Source organism: Geotrypetes seraphini, chromosome 9, assembly GCF_902459505.1.
Source record: "Geotrypetes seraphini chromosome 9, aGeoSer1.1, whole genome shotgun sequence".
Lineage (NCBI taxonomy): Eukaryota > Metazoa > Chordata > Amphibia > Gymnophiona > Dermophiidae > Geotrypetes > Geotrypetes seraphini.
Genome location: NC_047092.1, coordinates 14,128,284 through 14,149,315, shown reverse-complemented (window position 1 = coordinate 14,149,315; position 21,032 = coordinate 14,128,284). Strand labels below are relative to the sequence as shown.

Genomic DNA, 21,032 nt, shown 5'->3' with positions numbered 1-21,032 from the left:
TAATTCGTTACATTTACTTAGGGCTCCATTTACAAAGCCACGGTAGAGGTTTCTACCACAGGTTAGTGAGGTAAATGTTCCAATGCTGATAAGAATCTTTGAAGCATTTACCTTGGCAGAAACCTCTGTCGCAGCTTTATAAAAACCGGCGTTAGTTACTATACACTTCTCCTTCATTATTCGCGGGGAATAAGGGCAGAGCCGGACCGCGAATGGTGAAAAACCGCCTACCTTCCACCTTCCCCTGACATCCCGGCCTTACCTGGTGGTCTAGCTGGTTTTTGGGGCAGGAGCGATCTTCCTACGCTCCTGCCCTGTGCAGATAGCCATTAGGAAATGGCTGTGGGGAGTTCCCGTAGTCTCTTGAGAGACTACGGGAACTCCCCACAGCCATTTCCTAATGGCATAGGAAGATCGCTCCTGCCCCGAAAACCAGCTAGACCACCAGGTAAGGCTGGGATGCCGGGAGGAAGACAAAAATTTTGGGGGGGGGTTTCCCTCCTCCCCCCCCCAAAAAAAAATCACGATTATGTGAAATCGCGAGTAGGGAAACCGCGAATGGGGAGGGGGAAGTGTAAAACATTGCCCGCTAGTGAAGTCTTACCTTAGTAATGGGTGGAATATGATCGTAATGTTTCTGGCTCCTGGTTTGCAGACAAACTTTGTCCCCCCGCCTTCTATTAAATTATCATCAGGACCTCCTGCAGATGGGGAAAGGGAAAAAAGGAATTATAATTAATCTAATGAGCCTCAAAATTATTCATTTTAGCCTTCAGAGTCCTACCCAAAGGACCACAACTCTCCAAGAGCATGAATCAGTTTAATAAAATAAAAATGTGTCCTTTACGGCAGGTTATAAAGAATCTGAATGCTTAGAGTAGGGTGTCGCAAAACTTTTACGCTGCTGGCACACAAATCCGGAGCTGCAGCTGGAGGGCACCTGGAAATGCCCGGACGTCGACACGATGATGTCATCATGTGCAGGCGGACATCATCCCATTGATGTCCTCCAGCCGCAGCCCTGAGCCTCCTATTACCACTGGTGGGGGGTGGGGAGCGCTGCAGAAGGAGAGGCGCATGCAACTGCTGACTGACTACAGGACATGCCTATCGCCGCAGGAAACGCGTCCTGTAAGCAGTCAACCAGTGCCGGTGCCTCTCCTCCTCGCCATCTCTGGACACACCTGGAATCCTTCGGGGCACACAGTTTGTAATACACTGGCTTAGAGGTAAGTTTTACACTTTCCAGCAGCTCCTCTAATAATAATAATAACAATAATAACTTTATTTTTATATACCGCAATACCACAAACAGTTCAGAGCAGTTTACAGAGGAAGAAACTATATACACTTCTCCCTCTGTATTCTCGGTTTCAGCAATCGCAGTTTCAATTAATCGAGGTTTTTAGCTTGCTGGCTCCTCCCCCCCAAATTACATCAGCTTGCATAGAGAAATCGCTGATTCCAAGCGTTTACAGAGAAAATCGCTGATTCCCGGCACTTTCCTCACCGTGTTTTGCCTCTCCTTCAGGAACAGGCCAAGTCTCCCACCATGTTCACGATGGTTTTGAACAGAAAACAGCAAAAAACATGAAAAAGTTATTCGCGGTTTTTCTGTATTCGTGGGTCTGTTAATCCCCTATCACAGCGAATACGGAGGGAGAAGTGTACAGACAGTGATATTACAAAAAACTTTCAAAGTTACATTAGAAGGTTAAGATTAATCAAATTTATCTGGAAGTGTTTTAAAAATACATCAAGGCAGAAATGGAGTCAGAGAAATTTATCAAAGAGATAAGTTTTAATTGACTTCCTAAAAGTTTGATAAGAAAGTGTGTTTGCAAATAAAGTTGGTTAAACATTTATTCCATTTGTCTGCTTGGAATGATAGTGTTCTATCGAGGAATCTCTTGTAGGGATTCAAGACAAAGTTAGACAAGTTCCTGCTGAACCAGAACGTACCCAGGTAAGACTAGACTCAGTTAGGGCGCTGGTCTTTGACCTAAGGGCTGCCGCGGGAGCAGACTGCTGGTCTGACCCAGCAGCGGCAATTCTTAGGTTCTTATGATCTTAGATACAGCCCTTCAAGAATGGAAAAGCGAACAAGTGAACACCACGTTTACAAGTTGTGCCTGGAAATTCGAAATGATGAGATAGATAGATTGGGGATGAACCTGTTATGGTTTTGAAGCAAACTTAAAAACGACCCTTACTTCTACGTAGTTTTTTTCAATACGAACTTACATGATCCGATTTCTTGAGACCATAAATGAGACAGACTGCAGCATTCTGAACGATTCTCAGTCGTTTGATGGTTTTCTTAAAAGATCCCAAGTATATAATATTGCAATAATCTAAGATACTTAAGATCAAAGATTGAACCAGCAGTCGAAAAGAGAAGAAATCAAAATAATGTTCAATGGTACGAAGTTTCCATAAAGTGACAAAAACATTTTTTAACCTGAGAGTATGTTCTTCAAAAGTCAAGCTTCGGTCCAAGATGATACCAAGGATTTCGATAGTAGAATTAATTGGGTAATCTAACCCGTTTAATCTCAAAGAAGTATTCATGATCTTGTTATTAGGACTTGCCCCCAAAAATCTTAGTTTTTTTCGGAATTCAGTTTGAATTTAAATTGTGTAGTCCATTGTTTTACCTTAGTAAGGACAGATGAGATGAGTTGTTCTGTCTCTTGAGTCAGTGAGGTTATGGGAATAACTGTAATGTCATCCGCGAATATATATGATTTCAATTTTAAATCGGATAACATATTTCCCAATGATGGCATTTAGACATTGAATCTCGGAGAGAGCGTGAACTCGCAGGCTTTGAGCATGCGCAGATGCTCAAGGCCCAGCACAGAAGAGGAGGCCGATCTTCGGGCACCGGCACCAACGCACAGGACATGCCGGTGCCAAGGCCAGATGAAAGTAAGAAGCGGGTTCGGGTGGGTCTGGGGGACTTCAGGTCGCGGCGGGAGGTAGGGTGCCAGATCGCGGGGGGGGGGGGGGGGAGGGTGCCGGATTGCGGGGGGGGGGGCCTTTGGGGGGAGCAATGCCAGTTTTCGGGGGGGGGGATAGAGCAGCGCTGCTGGCCTTGGGGGGTGGGAACGTATCAAAGCGAGTTTCCATTATTTCATTTGGGGAAACTCGCTTTGATATACGAGTATTTTGGTTTACGAGCATGTTTCTGGAACGAATTATGCTCATAAACCAAGGTACATGCTCCTAATTTCTTGAGAATAATTTTCTAAAGCACCTTTAGGAGCCCCGTTACAATATCATTAATCAGCCACAAATGGAAGACATATTTGTACATATTGAAGCCGCGAGTAGGCCCTGCCATGACCCGAAGAAAATAAGAAAAAAAACTAGAAAATTTTTTTTTTAGAAAGAAACGCGCAAATAAACACAGAGACCCTGTAAAGAAAATATACGAGCTGCGGTGAGAGAAGGAACGAGTAGAACTAAGTCTAGCGCAGAGCATCAAAACGAACGGCTTGACGGCTCTGCGGAAAACTGAGAACTGAGGAGACGCGCGCCCTACCTCGGGTGGGAAGGCACTCGCGCACTTTCTTAAAGTTTTACAAGCAAGTCTGCTTGCGAGGCTGTCTGCATCCGGGCTCCGTGGATGACGTCATCCACTTGTAAGAATATGCTGCCTGCTTGTCCTACTTTAGCAGATGAGTGATGTTCATATTGTTCTGCACATAACTACTGTTATTTTATTTAAAAATCTTCGCTTTGCTTTTCTTGCACAGGGGTAGCAACATCTAGGCTGGGATGTTCCAACCTGAATGTTTTAAATCTTGGCATTTAATCACGACAGACCTCTGTTGTTCCAAGATTACAAATTACATACCCAATGTTTAGATGTGCAATTGGCCGTGCTAATACGATTTCACACACAGCTGACCACATTGTCTGTGGCCCACTTTAAAGCTCAAACTGGTCAAGATAAAATGTTCCTGCAAGCTGTAAGTCATGTTCTTGGTTCTTTCACTCCTTTCCCGAGTCAGGAAGCAGAAAGTGCAACCAATGTAGGCAAGTGTCGTCACCAATTGAGATGTGTGCACAATATCATTACTGGCACATACCATCCAGTGTTTAATTCCTAGAATGGCTTGTGCGATTTATTCTTGCTGCAATTCTAATCATCGAAAACAGGAAAAACAAAGTGCGCAAGCAAAACCTAAACACAGCAATGGCATTAGCTAGCACAGAGCCTACGCGAATGCTGATGGATGGGTAAATACTCGTATCTGAATACTCAGAACACAGGAACTACTTGTATAAAACCCAACAAATCACTGGGAAATGTCCAAGTGCATAGAAAAGTCTTAAATTTATATTGACATCTCAGTCTTTACAGCAGGTGGTAAAGAGTTATAGAAATAGAGGGCAAATAAGCAGAGCAAGATGTGATCTCAAAACAACTACACTTCCCCCTCCGTATTTGCGGGGGTTTGGGGCAGAGCCGGCCCGCGAATATCAAAAACCCCCGTATAATATTTGTGCCGTTCTGCCCCTAACCCCCGGCTATTTTAAGCCCTGTAAGCCCCCTCCCCTTAAGCCTTACCTGGTGGTCTAGCGGGTTTTCGGGGCAGGAGCGATCTTCCCACACTCCTGCCCCGTGCAGATCGCTCACAGGAAATGGCTGCCTTGAGCTCCCGTAGTCTCTCGAGTCATTTCCTGTGAGCGATCTGCACAGGGCAGGAGTGTGGGAAGATCGCTGCTGCCCCGAAAACCCGTTAGACCACCAGGTAAAGCTTAAGGGGTGGCTTACAGGGCTTACAATAGCCTGAAAAATTAAAATTTATTTTTTGATTTAAAACCGTGAATAAATGAATCCGTAGATACGGAATTTGTTAATGCAGAGGGGGAAGTGTATAGGCAAATAAACGGTGATAGCTGTAGAAAGGTGTTCTACTTATGGAAACCCAGATTTATGTGTAGAAAATGCATTATAGACTAGAAAACAATCACTCCATTTGGTCAGTACACACCAATGCCAGAAAAAGTGTTTTAAGGCGAAAGAAAAGCCTCAGACACGGAGAGGTGTTCCCACTCTCTTCCACCCAGGCATCACTGGCAAAAAAATTTCGCATATAACTTATTACTGGCAGGTGGGAACCTGAAAATAGTCAAAACTAACTAGGAAAAACAGGCTAGTTAGAAAAGAGCCAGGCTGACGATCGTTTCGTGGCTTTTAAGCCACTGCTTCAGGGCCGTGACACCAACGCTCCAGACTATCGATTCAAGCTTCAAGTTTATTAATTTTTTGATATACCGACCATCACAAGTATCTGGTCGGTTTACAATAATAAAAAGTAAAAAATTATTTAAAATATTAAAATTATGTATAAGGAAAAAAAAATCTAAATAAAAATAGGGGGATTAAGATCAAAATAAAGGGCTCCTTTTATCAAGCCGCGTTAGCAGGGTTAGTGCGCGTGACTTTTAATCACGCGCTAACCCCCGCGCTGGCCAAAAAATTACCGCCTGCTCAAGGCAGGCATTAGCGGCTAGCGCAGCCGGCAGTTGAACATAGAACATGACGGCAGAAAAGGGCCACGGCCCATCTAGTCTGCCCACCCTAATGGCCCAGCCCCTAACTACCTCCATGAAGAGATCCCACATGCCAATCCCATCTTTTCTGAAAATCTGGCACGCTGCTGGCCTCAATTACCTGTTGTGGAAGATTATTCCAGCGATTAACCACCCTTTCGGTGAAGAAATATTTTCTGGTGTCGCCATGAAATTTCCCATCCCTGTTAAACCGCCAGCGCGGCTTGATAAAAGGAGCCCAAAGACTTGATTGCAATGGGAATGGAACAAAAGGAAAGAAAGGGGAAGGGAAAGTTTTTTAAAATTACATTGTACAAATGAAAATAAAAGGAAGGCTAAAACAAGAGGGAAAAAAAAAAAAGAAAGGGGGGGTATCGCTTCCTGAAAGCGTTTTTATTTTCCCCGAGTAAAACGATCGTCGGCCTAGCTCTTTTCTAACTAGCCTGTTTTTCCTAGTTAGTTTTGACTATTTTCAGGCTCCCACCTGCCAGTAATAAGTTATATGCAAAAGTTTTTTGCCCGTGATGCCTGGGTGGAAGAGAGTGGGAACACCTCTCCGTGTCTGAGGCTTTTCTTTCAACTTAAAACACTTTTTCTGACGTTGCTGTGTACTGACCATATGGAGTGACTGTTTTCTGGTACAGTGGTACCTTGGATTACGAGCATAATCCGTTCCAGGAGCATCCTGGAATCCAAAATGCTTGTTTATCAAAGCGAGTTTCCCCATAGGAAATAATGGAAACTCGCTTTGATACGTTCCCACCCCCCACCCTTCCCCCATCGAGGCCAGCAGCACTGCTCCTCCCCCCTGCGATCCGCACTTCCCCCCCCCCCCCCCGTCGCCATCGGGCACCCCCCCAGCCGCGATCTGAGCTCTCCCCAACCCACCCGAACCCTCTTCTTACTTTGCTGTAGCCTCCGCAGCGGCACCGGCACCAGCATGTTCTGTGTGTGGTGCCGGTGCCTGAAGATCTGCTCCCTGTGCTGGGCCTTGAGCATGTGTGTATGCTCAAGGCCTGAGAGTTCACGTCGAACGTGAACTCTCAAGGCCCAGCACAGGAAGCAGATCTTCAGGCACCGGAATCACGCACAGGACATTCTGGTGCCGGTGCCGCTGCGGAGGCTACAGCAAAGTAAGAAGAGGGTTCGGGTGGGTTGGGGGGACCTCAGGTCACGGCGGGGGGGGGGTGCCCGATGGCAGCGGGGTTGTGCGGATCACAGGGAGGAGGGTACCGGTTCACGAAGGGGGTGGGGGGCGCTCGCAAATCGAAGCGCGCTCGGTTTCCGAGGCGCCGATTTTGCGAATGTTTTGCTCGTCTTGCAAAACACTCACAAACTGGTGCACTCGTAAACCGAGGTACCACTGTATATTGTATATTTTCCTTCCTTCCTCTTTTTTGCTATTTGTGTTCCATAGAAAATGCATTACACAGTATCTGTCACCATATGCAGGTAGAGCAATATATGAAGGGTGTGATCCTGTAGGCACATTTCTAGGTATGTCTAGGGGTGGGTTAGGCAGCGTTTGGGGTTTGCAAAAGGCAAAATAAAAAATCCTGAACTTGGAGCTGCATTCGGGGGGAGAGAGGGGGATGGCAGACCTTCTAGGCCCCAGATATTCCACACAAGTAGATCTGTCCCAAAACCTGGACCTCAAGACTTCCTGCAGTCATCGTAAGCATTGAGGCGAGTAATTATAGATTCTCTTTTCGATCTTTAAGAGCTGCTGTACCTCAGCAATGGTTTTTCTCTCCTTTAGATGGACACCCTTCAAAGGACGAACCAAACAGTCTTCACCAGTTCCATTTGCACAAAAGCAGAATCCTTTTTTTTATTTCAAAAATGTATAGCCCACATTATCTAACAATTTTAAACAGCTTAAAAACAAGGCAGACATAATATCGTTCAAAGAGAAAGTAGTAAAAACAAAACAAACAAAAAAAAAAAAAACGCAAGCTTATTATACCTTTGTAATTAAAACCATAAAAAACAAAGTTCCTTAACACAGACATTTAAAGCATAAAAAAATAAAAGCATTCTCTGTCAAACATTACTGTCTCTGGAAAGCCTTTTCAAATGTTTTCTAAACTGCATAACTCGAGGGGTAGAGAATTCCATACAAACATCTAGTCTAATATGATGGCAGTTACGTCTAAAAGCAATTTCACTTATAATTCTGGCTTTCTAGCATTCCATTAGAGGTCTTTGACCACAAAACAATTGGCAGAAGAATAGAAACATGACAGCAGATAAAGGCCAAATGGCCCATCCAGTCTGCCCATCCACAGTAACCATTATCTCTTTCTCTCTCTGAAAGATCCCACGTGCCTAACCCAGGCCCTCTTGAATTCAGACACAGTCTCTTGTTTCCGCCACCTCTTCCTGGAGACTCTTCCATGCATCCACCAGTCTTTCCATAAAAAATATTTCCTCAGATTACTCTGGAGCCCATCACCTCTTAACTTCATCCTATGCCCTCTCAATGCAGAGTTTTTTTTCAAATGAAAGAGACTCGACTTAAGCGCATTTACATTACGTTGGTATTTAAACGACTATCATATCTCCCTTCTCCCGCCTTTCCTCCAACATAAGAACATAATAGCAGTCTCACTGGGTCAGACCCATGGTCCATCTAGCCCAGCAGCCTGTCCTCATGGTGGCCAGTCCAGGTCACTAGTACCTGGAAAAAAATCCAAACAGTAGCAACATTCCATGCCACAGATCCAGGGCAACCAGTGGCCTCCTCCCTGTCTGTCTCGATAACAGACTATGAACTTTTCCTCCAGGAACTTGTCCAAACCTTTCTTAAAACCAGCTGCACCAGTGGTCTCAAACTCAAATCCTTTGCAGGGCCACATTTTGAATTTGTAGGTACTTGGAAGGTCTCATAAAAAATAGTTAATGTCTTATTAAAGAAATGATAATTTTGCATGAGCTGAAACTCTTTATAGTTTATAAATCTTTCCTTTTTGGCTAAGTCTTAATCATAATATTGTCATTTATAGCTAAAGAGACATAGGATCAAGAAACAGTTTTATTTTACTTTTGCGATTATGATAAACATACTGAGGGCCTCAAAATAGTACCTGGCGGGGGCCGCATGTGGCCCCCGAGCCGCGAGTTTGAGACCACTGAGCTACACTATCCACTCTTACCACAACCTCTGGCAACGCGTGCCAGAGCTTAACTATTCTCTGAGTGAAAAATAATTTCCTCCTATTGGTTTTAAAAATATTTCCCTGTAACTTCATCGAGTGTCCCCTAGTCTTTGTCATTTTTGATGGAGTGAAAAATCGATTCACTTGTACCCGTTCTACTCCACTCAGGATTTTGTAGACTTCAATCCTATCTCCCCTCAGCCGTCTCTTTTCCAAGCTGAAGAGCCCTAACCTTTCCATCCTCTTTATTAACATGTTTGCTCTTCTCTGAACCCCCTCCAGTTCCGCTACATCTCTCTTGAGAACGCAACACTCCAGGTGAGGTCGAACCATGGAGCAATGGAGGCACCACAACATTCTTGGTCGTGTTAACCCTCCCTTTTTTAATAATTCCTAGCATCTTGTTTGCTTTTTTGTCCACTGCCACACATTAGGCAGAAGGTTTCGGCATATTGTCTATGACACCTAGATCATTTTCTTGGGCGCAAACTCCCAAGGTGCATCCTAGCATCTGGCAACCACGATTTGGGCTATTCCTCCCAATGTGCATCACCTTGCACTTGTCCACACTAAATTTCATCTGTCATCTAGATGCCCAGTCTTTCCAATTTTTCACAATCTGCATGCGTTTTAACAACTTTGAACAGTTTAGTGTCATCTGCAAATTTAATGGCCTTTTCATTGGAAAAGTGTGAAATGTTGGAGAAATCCCTCTAGAAAGCAGGCCATCACAACTGCTGCTTCTCTCCATTCTTTCACAACATCAAATGCAAACAGGAACTTCAATTCTACAACTACTACTATTTATCAAACATATATTGCTTAGTTAATAATTACCAATTAATAATATCTCTGCTCAAAAATTAAAAGAATTTGGAGAAGGCAATGTAGACTCAGTAGGAAGGATCCTCCATGAAGGGATAGACCATCTCACTCCCTCCATTACATACTTGACCATAGAGTAAAATAAAGAACTTTCCATGGGAGTGAAGATGAAAGGAACCTTGCACGTACTTTAATGAGAGATGCTTACGTGGGTGGTATAACAGAATCATATTGGGATGGAAAGAGGGAAAAGGTGACAGAAGGTGATGGGGATGGAAAGTTAGTGGTCAAAGGTAAGGAGAAACATCTGATGGAGAGTTACAAGGGAGCGATGAGATGGAGGCAATATGTATAGAAAGGCTGGGTGGTGGGGAAAAGCAAGAAAGGACAGTAGGTAGGTTCAACTGGGGTGCAAGAGACTGACAGGAAAGAAGGGTAGAGGGACTCCAGTACTATAGTATGCCTGGGGGAATTCTGTGAAAAAAAGTTAAATTCCAGAGAAAGGATGGAAGAGGTGATGAAGCCTAGGATAATATTGGATTGGGCATATCTGGTCTTTACTGTTATCATTTTTCTCTAATTCCTAAACTCTCTAGCCCAGGGGTAGGCAATTCCGGTCCTCGAGAGCCGGAGCCAGGTCAGGTTTTCAGGATCTCCACCATAAATATGCATGAGATAGATTTGCATCTCAAGGAGGCAGTGCATGCAAATCCATCTCATACATATTCATGTGGAGATCCTGAAAACCCATAGGAATGAAAACAAATTTAAAAATCTCTATTTGTAGCTGTTCCTCTATTATCAAGTTTCAAGTTTATTTGAAAAATTTGATTTGACCACTTATCACACTTTCTAAGCGGTGTACAATTCTTAAAAAATGGGAAGGACATAAGTTAAAACAATCAAAGACATAGGACGACAATTGACAAACTCGTGGTAACAAGGGGGAAGGAATTCCAATGGTGACAGGATAGAACACATGTAAGGTAATAACATTAGGAGGGGATAGTCAGTTAGGATGCCTAAAATGGCATTAAAATTGGCCTCTTGCTTTGAAATTTGCATCTTTGAATAAAAAGCCTTTCAGTTAGGCTTAAGTCTATCTAAGGAGTTTTCTTCCCTCAAAGACGCTGGCAAGGAATTCCAGATTAAGGGGGCTGTGACAAAGAAAATAGTAGATCGGCTCATACTAATAAATCTGAAAGATGGCAAATGTGACTCAGACTCGGACCAGAGGTCATGGCCTGAAGCTGAGAAGGGACATGGCCAGGACAAATGTCAGAAAGTTCTGCTTCGCACAGCGAGTGGTGAACGCCTGGAACTCTCTCCCGGAAGAAGTGGTGGAGGAAACCACCATTCTAGGATTTAAGGGAAAATTGGACGCACATCTTCTTGCAGGACACATTGAGGGATACGAGTGACTAAGGTATTCGCCAGGGTAGGCCTGGCTGAGCCTCCGCGTGTGCGGATCACCGGACTGGATGGACCCCAGGTCTGATCCGGTGCAGGCATTTCTTATGTTCTTATGGAACGGACAGGGGTGTCCAACCTCAGCCCTTGCCAGGTCAGGTTTTCAGGATTTCCCAAATGAATATGCATTAAGATCTATTTGCAGACAATGGAAGCAGCGCATGCAAACAGATTTCATGCAAATTCATGGAGAAAATCCTGAAACCCCCGACTGGATTGCAGGCCTCAAGGACCGACGTTGGACAGTCCTGCTCTAAACTATTTCCCTTTTCTATTTGACCAACAAGAACTTTGCATACAATGCAAAGCAATGCTTTGCACCGGGATCTAAAAGGAGATTGGGACAAAGAGAAAACTGAAACTCTTGGGGGCACCAGCATTCCCAGCGGTACTCTTTGGGTTTTCCATAATTCAGTCACTCTGATAAGAGAGATTGTTTTATTCACTAGTGTGAAGTCGGACCCAGTCAATAATATTGATTAGTGCAGGGTGACTTTAGGTAACAAGAACTCTTCGGTTAATTTGAGCTACTACTTCCAAGTTCATGCTTCAGTAGTTTGTGCTTAGACGAGCTCCTCAGTAAGTCAGTTAGTCTCAGACCCCACTGGAAACTGCACAGTTTGACGTTAATAGGAAGAATGAATAATTTTGTTTTTCAAAGAAACATCCTCGTACTCTTGTCAATTTCCCAGTTAAGTGGAGCATCGGCTTTTAAATCTCGCTTTTTGGAATTCACTTCTTTTAAAGAGGCGCCCAGAAAGACATCTGTAAAATAGATCTCTACCGACAGCACTGCACATATCAGCCCTAGGCCATACCTGCCTCCAGATGTCATGTCTTCACGTGGATATGCATAGGTAATTTCTCAAGGAGAGAACATGAGGGATCAGATCAATGGTTAACTGAGAAGAAACTACAGGTATACTAGTTCCCTTTCTGTTTTGAACTGGCAAATAATCAAGCCACTCTTCATTCTTCAATTTCACCTAAGGCTTTCACCAAATACTGTCGTTTATTCCCCTCATCTCTTGGGAACAAGGGCGCAGCCTGGAAGACATCATGCACTGCTTGGAGCTCCTAGGTCCTTTAGATAGGGGGAAGCCTTGCTTCAGAGGCGTTAAGGCTTGGAATCTCTTAAATTCTTCTCAAACAGCTGGTTTTCACTTAGGCGATAACTGCTAATTTTCAATAACTATAATTGGTACAACAGCGAGAACTGGCATAAACTACTCAACCACAAAGATCTGAGATTGCCCCAAGAACAAACATTTACTCAAGTGCTGTGTGGCAGAGTCCCATCCAGACCTTCCTGGAGCCCTGCAACCCAAACAACCAAGAAAATGTTTTATTGAAACTTCTACCTGAGCTTATTCCCTCATAAGCTCGGGAAAGGCAAAGATATACTTAACTTTTATATCGCGTGTCTAAGGCAGCAGCATATCACATCCAGTCCAGCAACCTCAGCTTTTGGGTTAATTTCCCCAGTTCTCTCAGGTTTAAAGCACTATAAGTCTGGCTCCTACTTCACTTGTTAAATAGTCCAAACAGAAGAACATTTTGCAGAAAGAAACCCCTTTTCTCCAACAACAGTCTCAACTTGCTTCAGCTCAGCTGCCACATCCAAACACAGACAGTCACCTTTAAACAAGCAGGTTCCGTTTCCAGCAATCTTGGTTTAGAGCAGTGTATCGCAACTGTATGCCTCCTGAGATTTCAGGTGTGCCATGACACACTGGGGAGGAGGAGAGGCGTCAGCTTCTCATGGCGAGAGGCACATCTTATAGGCAATCAGCACCTCTCCTTCTCTCCGGCCCTCCACTGGCATCTCAGGGCCCATCTGAAGGGCCTTCGCATATGTCAACACGATGATGTCACTTCCTGGTGCGAGTTGCGGCCATTACCATTAGTGTGCCGCAGCTCAAGAACGTTTGCGAGACACTGGTTTAGAGATTCCTCTCTCTGGTGTCGTCCATACAGCTGCCATTCATTCTTCAAACTGTCACATTCCTGTTACCCCATGGAGGGGCAATGTGAAGAGGCTTTTGTACCAGCACGAATAGCGCTGGATTTTCTTTTTGGATACTGTTTGGCCTAATGGCCTTAATCAGCGGGTGGAGTGGGTGGCATTCTTTGGATGAGTGACAGTTTGAAGAATGAATGGCAGCTGTATGGACGAATGGCAGCCGTTTTTTGGCTGTTGCTATGACGCTGTAACCCGGAAATGCTACCGGAAGTTGGATCCTGTAGTTCCTTTTTAAGCAATGGGCTTTTCTTGTGCCGGTGTGCACGGAAGGGGAGTGAAGTTTTCCAGTTGATACATTCCCTGAGGAACCCTTTGAGAGGCGAAACAAGGCACTTATTGGAGGATTGGGCATGGATTCTGGATTGCATATCTAAATGGTGCCCTGGTGTTTTCATCTGGCCAGACATTTTCTACCAGCACAGCACGGCGTTTCAGACCATGGTCCTAAGCTAAGTTAAACTTTTTTTTGCTTTTCCTGTGCACAGTGATGGGTATATTACCCTTTTGATAATTACATTTCAGTGGTGGTGGAGTTTTTTTGCCAGTGATAGTACATAAGCAGCTTGGACTTTAAACAGTATTGAAGTTGTTTACTGCTGCATTGAAATTTTTGAGGCTTTTTCTCCACTGGTTTGTGAAATGGTTATCGGGGGAGTTTAACCCATCTCTGGTGAGTAATATTTTGTAATTAAATTTTGGGATTTAAACTTGTCTATCATATCTTCCCTCTTTTCTCCAAAGTATACAGATTGAGATCTTTAAGTCTGTCCTCATACACATTATGATGAAGACCACGCACCATTTTAGTAGCCTTCCTTTGGACCAACTCCATCTAGCTTATATCTTTTTGAAGGTGCGGCCTCCAGAATTGAGGTCTTATACAGAGGCATCAATACCTCCTTTTTCCTACTGGTCATTCCTCTCCCTATGCACCTTGGCACCTTCACCGCCACCTTCAACCTGTTTGGCCACCTTAAGATCATTTATTTATTTATTCAATTTTCTATATTGTTCTTCCAAGGGAAATCAGAACGGTTTACATGAATTTATTCAGGTCCTCAAGCACTGTCTCGGTGAGCTCACAGTATAATTAATGTACCTGGGGCAATGGGGGCATTAGGTGACTTGCCCAGGGTCATAAGGAGCAGCGTGGGTTTGAACCCACAACCTCAGGGTGCGGAGGCTGTAGCTTTAACCACTGCACCACTCTAGAAATCAAAATATAGTAAAAGTGAGCCAAGAAAAGGACAATCAAGCCATTGTGACATCACTGATGAGGTTGGCTTTTATTGGTGGAATGAGGCATTATGATGTCACAATAGCAGCTCTGGTTACCAGAGGCTGAAACTTTTCACATTATTTATTTATTACTGTTCTCCCAGGGGAGCTCAGAACGGTTTACATGAATTTATTCAGGTACTCAAGCATTTTTCTCTGTCTGTCCTGATGGGCTCACAATCTATCTAATGTACCTGGGAAATGGGGGATTAAGTGACTTGCCCAGGGTCACAAGGAGCAGCATGGGTTTGAACACACAACCTCAGAGTGCTGAGGCTGTAGTTTTAACCACTGCACCACACTCTCCCCACACATACAATCACACCCAAGTCCTTCTCCTCTTTCATGCACAAAAGTTCTCACCTCCTAAATTGTACTGTTCCTTCGGGCTTTTGCAGCCCAAATGCATGACCTTGCATTTCTTAGCATTAAATCTTAGTTGCCAAATTTCAGACCATTCTTCAAGCTTCACTAGGTCTTTCCTCATGTTATTGATACAATCAGGGGTGTCCTATTGCAGATTTTGGCATCATCTGCAAAGATGCAAATCTTACTCGAGAGCCCCTCCGCAATATTGCTTACAAAAATGTGAAAAAGAACAGCTCCAAGAACCGAACAGGTTACATTCCTTTCCTCAAAGCGATCTCCATCGACAACTACCTTCTGTCAGTCTATCATTTTGGGGCCATACCAAGGGTACCAGGGCTGTGGAGTCGGTAGATAAATGTTCCGACTCCGACTCCTCAGTTTTTTGTACTTCAGACTCCGACTCCAGGTATCCGAAATTTCCTCCGACTCCTCGACTCCGACTCCACAGCACTGGTTAATTTTCAGATCGTTAAAATGGAATGTCAAGTTGAGAGAAATGAGCATTTTCGACACCACCTTCTTTTTGCTTTTAATCAAGGTTCTAAGGCCGCAGAAGCTGCTCGCAACATTTGTGCTGTGTATATAGTGGGTGCTATAGCTGAAAGAATCGCTCGTGATTGGTATTCCAAGTTTAAAAATGGAGTCGGTAGATAAATGTTCCGACTCCGATTTTGACTCCTCAGTTTTTTGTACTTCTGACTCTGACTCCGACTCCAGGTACCCAAAATTTCCTCCGACTCCGACTCCTCGACTCCGACTCCACAGCCCTGAAGGGTACTCAGCTTATTGTTCAAAGGCTTTGCTGAAAACTAAATTCATCACATCTAGCGCACTCCCTCTATCCAATTCTCTGGTCACTCAGTCAAAGAAATTGATCAGACTGCCAGAATTGGACACAATAGACTCTTGGATGCTAAATAATGTCATTCCCCGAACAGATACTCGTCTCTAAATTTAATAACTTGTTTTAAATAACTACTTGCTGAGAAAACAGCAAAAGTATTTTTATGGCAAAAATAAGCCATTTCTACAATATTTATTTATGTCTGCAGCCTGGCAATGTTGACTTTTCAGCTATCAGTGGGTCCTAAGCACTGAACATTGCAGAGATATTTACAGAACCTAGCAGAAGTAGCTGAAACGGTTCCAATCCAAATATTGATATTTTGACTGCTGCTTGGCCCACAGCCACCAAAGTGAAGTCATTCCGACAGCTAGCGCTCTTTCAATTGTTCAACATCTCCACATTCGGCACTGATTCCAAATGCATCATTTAAATGTAAATGAGCTACAAAACACTCAACCAAAAGACGCGCTTTGCTCCCAAGGTGGATGTAATTTTCAAATCTAGCACTGGGTCTTCCGTTTCCAGAAGAGTTCCTATTTGAGGAAGACCCAGGTTTAAAGCATCCAACAGGTACTATGTCATGCGATTGCATTCTGGCATTGAAAAAAATCCGTTTCTATCATCAGTTTCATTTCATATTGGATCAGTTGACTAGACAAAATATGCTTTTATTAATCCCAGCGAGGAGAGCCAACAGAGCAGCTGAAAACAAACAGCTATTATATTTTCTCTTCATCTTTCATCAACTATATACATTGCGTAAAGCGATCCTGACTTAATTAATTCAGAAACACTATCGACCGATTTGTATTTACACATTTTGGGAATGGGACAGGCGTGAGAATCTGGATTACAAAACATGGAAACGACTGCTTTGTTAATTCAATCCTTAACACATGCTTAATCTGATTAGTATTTTTTTGAGGATTTGTTTTCTTTCTAGCACAGACCTGAATTAATTCCCAATAATTTCATTAGAGCAGCCGTGCCTTCTACTTGCTCAAATAAAAATATAAAAGAAATGGCTCTGTGCTAATGCCAAAACGATCAGCTGCTGAGGAAAAATGCGGAATATTGTGCTCAGACTTGTAATAGAAAGGCAAGCTGTCCAAACATCAGTAAGATGGCAAGTCTACTACAAAAAGATGACACAGAAATGTTGTTCTTGAAACCAAGACAATATCAGTTGGTGGATACTGGCAACGCTCAAGAGCTCGAAGATGGTCCTCTTTCATTTCCCAGGGTCAAACCCACCAACTGGGCTCTTTGGAGCAGACTCCGTTGGTGAAATACCACTCAGCACACAAGCTGTTTTCTTAGATCCAAGAAATTGTCTCTCTTTAGCTTTATCGTGACGAGTTCTTATTAGCCACCACATCTAACGGTTGTTTGTTTGTTTTTTAGATTGATCCTTTCAATATTGCAATAAGTAGGAGCATCTATTACATTAATAACCAAGTTTTCTATCTTGGTAATGAGAAAAAAAATGTACACTTCAGATGCTATCAGGACTGTGGTGGTAGAGGCAGAGTCGGAAGCAATTTTGAGTTGGATTTGGTTAAAAAAAAATAAACCCACATAGTGACTCTAGCTTTAACCCCCCCCCCTCCCCAAAACAACAACAACAACCAATGACTTATAACACATTTACCAGTACTTTAGATTCAGGACAAAAAAACCCCATGGGGCTCATAATCGAAAGAGAAAAACGTCAAAAAACCGGCCTATGTCGGCACTTGGACGAACATTTCCCGAATGCGTCCAAGTGCTGATAATAAAAACGGGTTTTGGACATATTTCTAGACAACCTAGGCCTACATAGTGCCGCTGAACCACCAAAGCTAAACGGGGTATTTCGGGAGGAGTGTCGAGGGCGGGAGTTGGGCAGGACATGGGCGGCTTAAACTTTGTCGTACAGCATGTATAACCGAAAGTTATACAGCCCATGATCAACAGAACTTGGACTTAGACCATGTAAAACATGATATGTGCGTATGCAGCTTGTCTTTGGAAAAATTAAAGGAGGTGTAACCAGCCTAGCACTTGGTCACTCTTCAATTAAGACTCTCAACAAAGTATTCAAAGGCAAGGAGGTAACACTCCAAACAAAGATCAAGCTTGTCCACATACTCATTTTCTCAGTGGTCAGTTACAGATGCAAAAGCTGGACACTATGGAAAGACAGAAAGAGGATTGACTCATTTTGAGCTTTAGTGTTGGAGAAGGATTTTAGGAGTACTGTGGCTTTTCAGAAGAACTAACAAATCGATTCTGGAAGAAATCAGCTATGTCACTTGAAGCCCAAATGATGAAATTACGACTGTCTTATTTTGGTCACACCATCAGAAGAGAGAGATTACTGGAGAAGGACATTATGTTTGGGAAGATCGAAGGAACCAGGCGAAGAGGGTGACCTACAATCAGATGGCTGGACACGTTGAAAACAACCATTGGGATGACGCTGGAGGACCTTTCCGGACTAGCACAAAACCAATTTCTTTTTAGATCTGCAATTCATCAAGCCCCTAGGACTCAAGAACGAATCGATGGTACCTAACAACAATATTCAGCCTGCGGTAGTCACTGGTTTTTAAGCCACTTACACCCATGGGCAGAAATAAGCCCAGATCCATATGCCAGCATTGAAGATCCAGGTATTAATGGTCACCTGGAACTTAGCCGATTTTCAGTCTGGTGCTCGGTTAGCTCACTGGATAAAGTTAGGACAGCCTTTATTGCTGCCTTAATAATAATAATAAAAACAGTTTATATACCGCAGGACCGTGAATTTCTATGCGGTTTACAATGATTAAAAAATGTTACAGATTGAGTAGAACTAACAGAGTTAAAGTTTAGCGGTGAGTTATTGTGGGAAAGATTGTGCAGTACAGCGGCCGACGTACTTTAGGAACAGATATGCTTTTAGGAGTTTCCTAAATTCCCCATAAGTATTCGCAAGCATGAGTAATTGTTTCAGATCTTTATCCCCTAATGCTGCCTGATATGAGAAGAGATGTTGATGATGTCTTTTAAATTTACATCCTCTAACCGGTGGGGAAACAAAATTCAAGTTTGAGCTTCTCTTATGTCGATTGGTTGAGAAAGGGAAAAGGTCAGTTATATATCTGGGGCCGAAAAGTACCTTAAAGCAGAAACATCCAAACTTAAACTTCACACGTGCCTCCACCAGCAGCCAATGCAGGAGTCGATAGGAAGGAGTTACATGATCAAACTTCTTCAGCCCAAAAATCAGCCTGACCACCGCGTTTTGCGCCAGTTGTAATTGATGCAAGTTCTTCTGGGAAATTGCCAGATAGGCGATATTACAATAGTCAAGTTGGCTCAGTATAAGGGATTGTCCCATAATTCTGAATGATGAAGCATCAAAATATGCTCTAATGCACAGTTCTTCAACCGCCGGTCCGCGGACTGGTGTCGGTCTGCAGGAAATTTTTGCCGGTCTGCACAGGACCGGCAAGATTGACTCATTTCAACTTCCTGCCGGTCTGCACAGGACCGGCAAGATCAGCATCGGAAGCGTGCGCTGGGCCGGAGAGATCTTGGGGAGCCTCCGATAGTGGCTTTCTCCCCTCTCTGCAGCTCTCCTTTACTTCCCAGCGCAGCGATTCACGAAGGCAGCCTCGGGGCTTTTGCTGAGTCGCAGCTGCCTCTGATGATGCAACTTCCTCTTTCCTCAGAGGCAGCGCGACCCAACAAAGGACCCGAGGCTTCCTTCGTGAATCGCTGCTCTGGGAAGTAAGAAGAGCTGCTGGGAGGGGAGAAAACCACTATCAGAGTCTGGGAAGCTGCTGGGCAGGGGAAAAAAGGGACAGCTGCTACTGGAAAGGGAGAAGGAGAGATGCTTCTGGGAGGGGAGGAGGGAAAGGAATCTGGGAAGCTGCTGGGCCAGGAAAAAAAAGGGACAGCTGCTACTGGAGAGGGAGAAGGAGAGATGCATCTGGGAGGGGAGGAGGGAAAGGAATCTGGGAAGCTGCTGGGCAAGGAAAAAAAAGGGACAGCTGCTACTGGAGAGGGAGAAGGAGAAGGAGAGATGCTTCAGGGAGGGGAGGAGGGAAAGGAATCTGGGAAGCTGCTGGGCAAGGAAAAAAAGGGATAGCTGCTACTGGAGAGGGAGAAGAAGGAGAGATGCTTCTGGGAGGAGAGGAGGGAAAGGAATCTGGGAAGCTGCTGGGCTAGGAAAAAAAGGGACAGCTGCTACTGGAGAGGGAGAAGGAGAAGGAGAGATGCTTCTGGGAGGGGAGGAGGGAAAGGAATCTGGGAAGCTGCTGGGCAAGATAAAAAAGGGACAGCTGCTACTGGAGAGGGAGAAGAAGAAGGAGAGATGCTTCTGGGAGGGGAGGAGGGAAAGGAATCTGGGAAGCTGCTGGGCAAGGAAAAAAGGGACAGCTGCTACTGGATTGGGAGAAGGAGAGATGCTTCTGGGAGGGGAGGAGGGAAAGGAATCTGGGAAGCTGCTGGGCAAGGAAAAAAAAGGGACAGCTGCTACTGGAGAGGGAGACAGAGAGATGCTGCTGGGAGGGGAGGAAGGGAAGAGAGTTACTGCTGGACAGGAGGAGGAGGGAAGGGAGAATGAAAAAAGGAAGGAAACAGCTGGCAGAGAGATTAGAGGAGGGCAAGGGGAGAAACAGGCATGAGAAAGTAGAGAGATTGATGATAGGAAGGGGTCAGCAGAAAAATAAGCAGAGGGACAACGATGATAGATCTGGTGTAGGAGAGATAAAAATGAAGAGAGCAGTGAAGCTGGAATGAATCATGTAAAAAGGAGAGAGGGGCACAAGCTGGATGGAAAGGGGAGAGGGACATAGAAAGAAGACAGATACCATATGGAAGGGGGAGAGGACAGACAGTGGATGGAAGGGGCAGATGCTGGATTGAAGAGACAGAGAGGGCATACGCTGGAAGGAAGAGAGTGAAAAAAAGATTGAAAGCAGAAACCAGAGACGACAAAAGGTAGAAAAAAATAATTTTGTGATTAGAATATATCAGATTTGAAATATATATCCTGCTAGAGCTGGTGTTAGACATAACTGGGGCTGCAAAACCCAGGCAGTGCTTCTTTAGCTTCCAGCTGGCTTAGGGCGCTCTCTGACCAGGGGGCAGTTGCCCTAGTTGCACTCCCCTAAAACTATTCCTGTCATGTGTTACTTCAGTATTCTGTTAGCATGATATTTCTGTGTAGCATTCTGTAATAATTTGGCTTGTTCAGTTTTCTTGATAGTAGAGGGGATATATGTGAAGGGGAGGGGAGACAGGGGTTTTTGTTGATCCTTGCTCTGAATTATTTGTATTTATAAAATGACAATTCTACAGAATATTGTTTCTTTTTATACTTTAATAAAATACATTCAATATAAAATCATAACTGAGGCTTGTGTGGATGGGATCAGATGATTTGTGGGGACCGAGCTCGCGGAGATGGGGCGGAAACGGGGTTTTTAAATTTTAGTCCTAGTAGTTTGCCGGTCCACAAAAT

At 44.1% G+C, this 21,032-nt stretch overlaps 1 protein-coding gene across 1 annotated transcript in view; it reads right to left on the bottom strand.

Annotated features, from left to right (window-relative positions):
• EXOC4 (exocyst complex component 4) overlaps positions 1 to 21,032 on the bottom strand; it is a 622,023-nt gene that overhangs the window by 366,681 nt on the left and 234,310 nt on the right. The window contains exon 10 of the mRNA XM_033958806.1: positions 605 to 701. Coding sequence (XP_033814697.1) covers positions 605 to 701 — 97 coding nt within the window. The remainder of the gene's footprint in view (positions 1 to 604; positions 702 to 21,032) is intronic.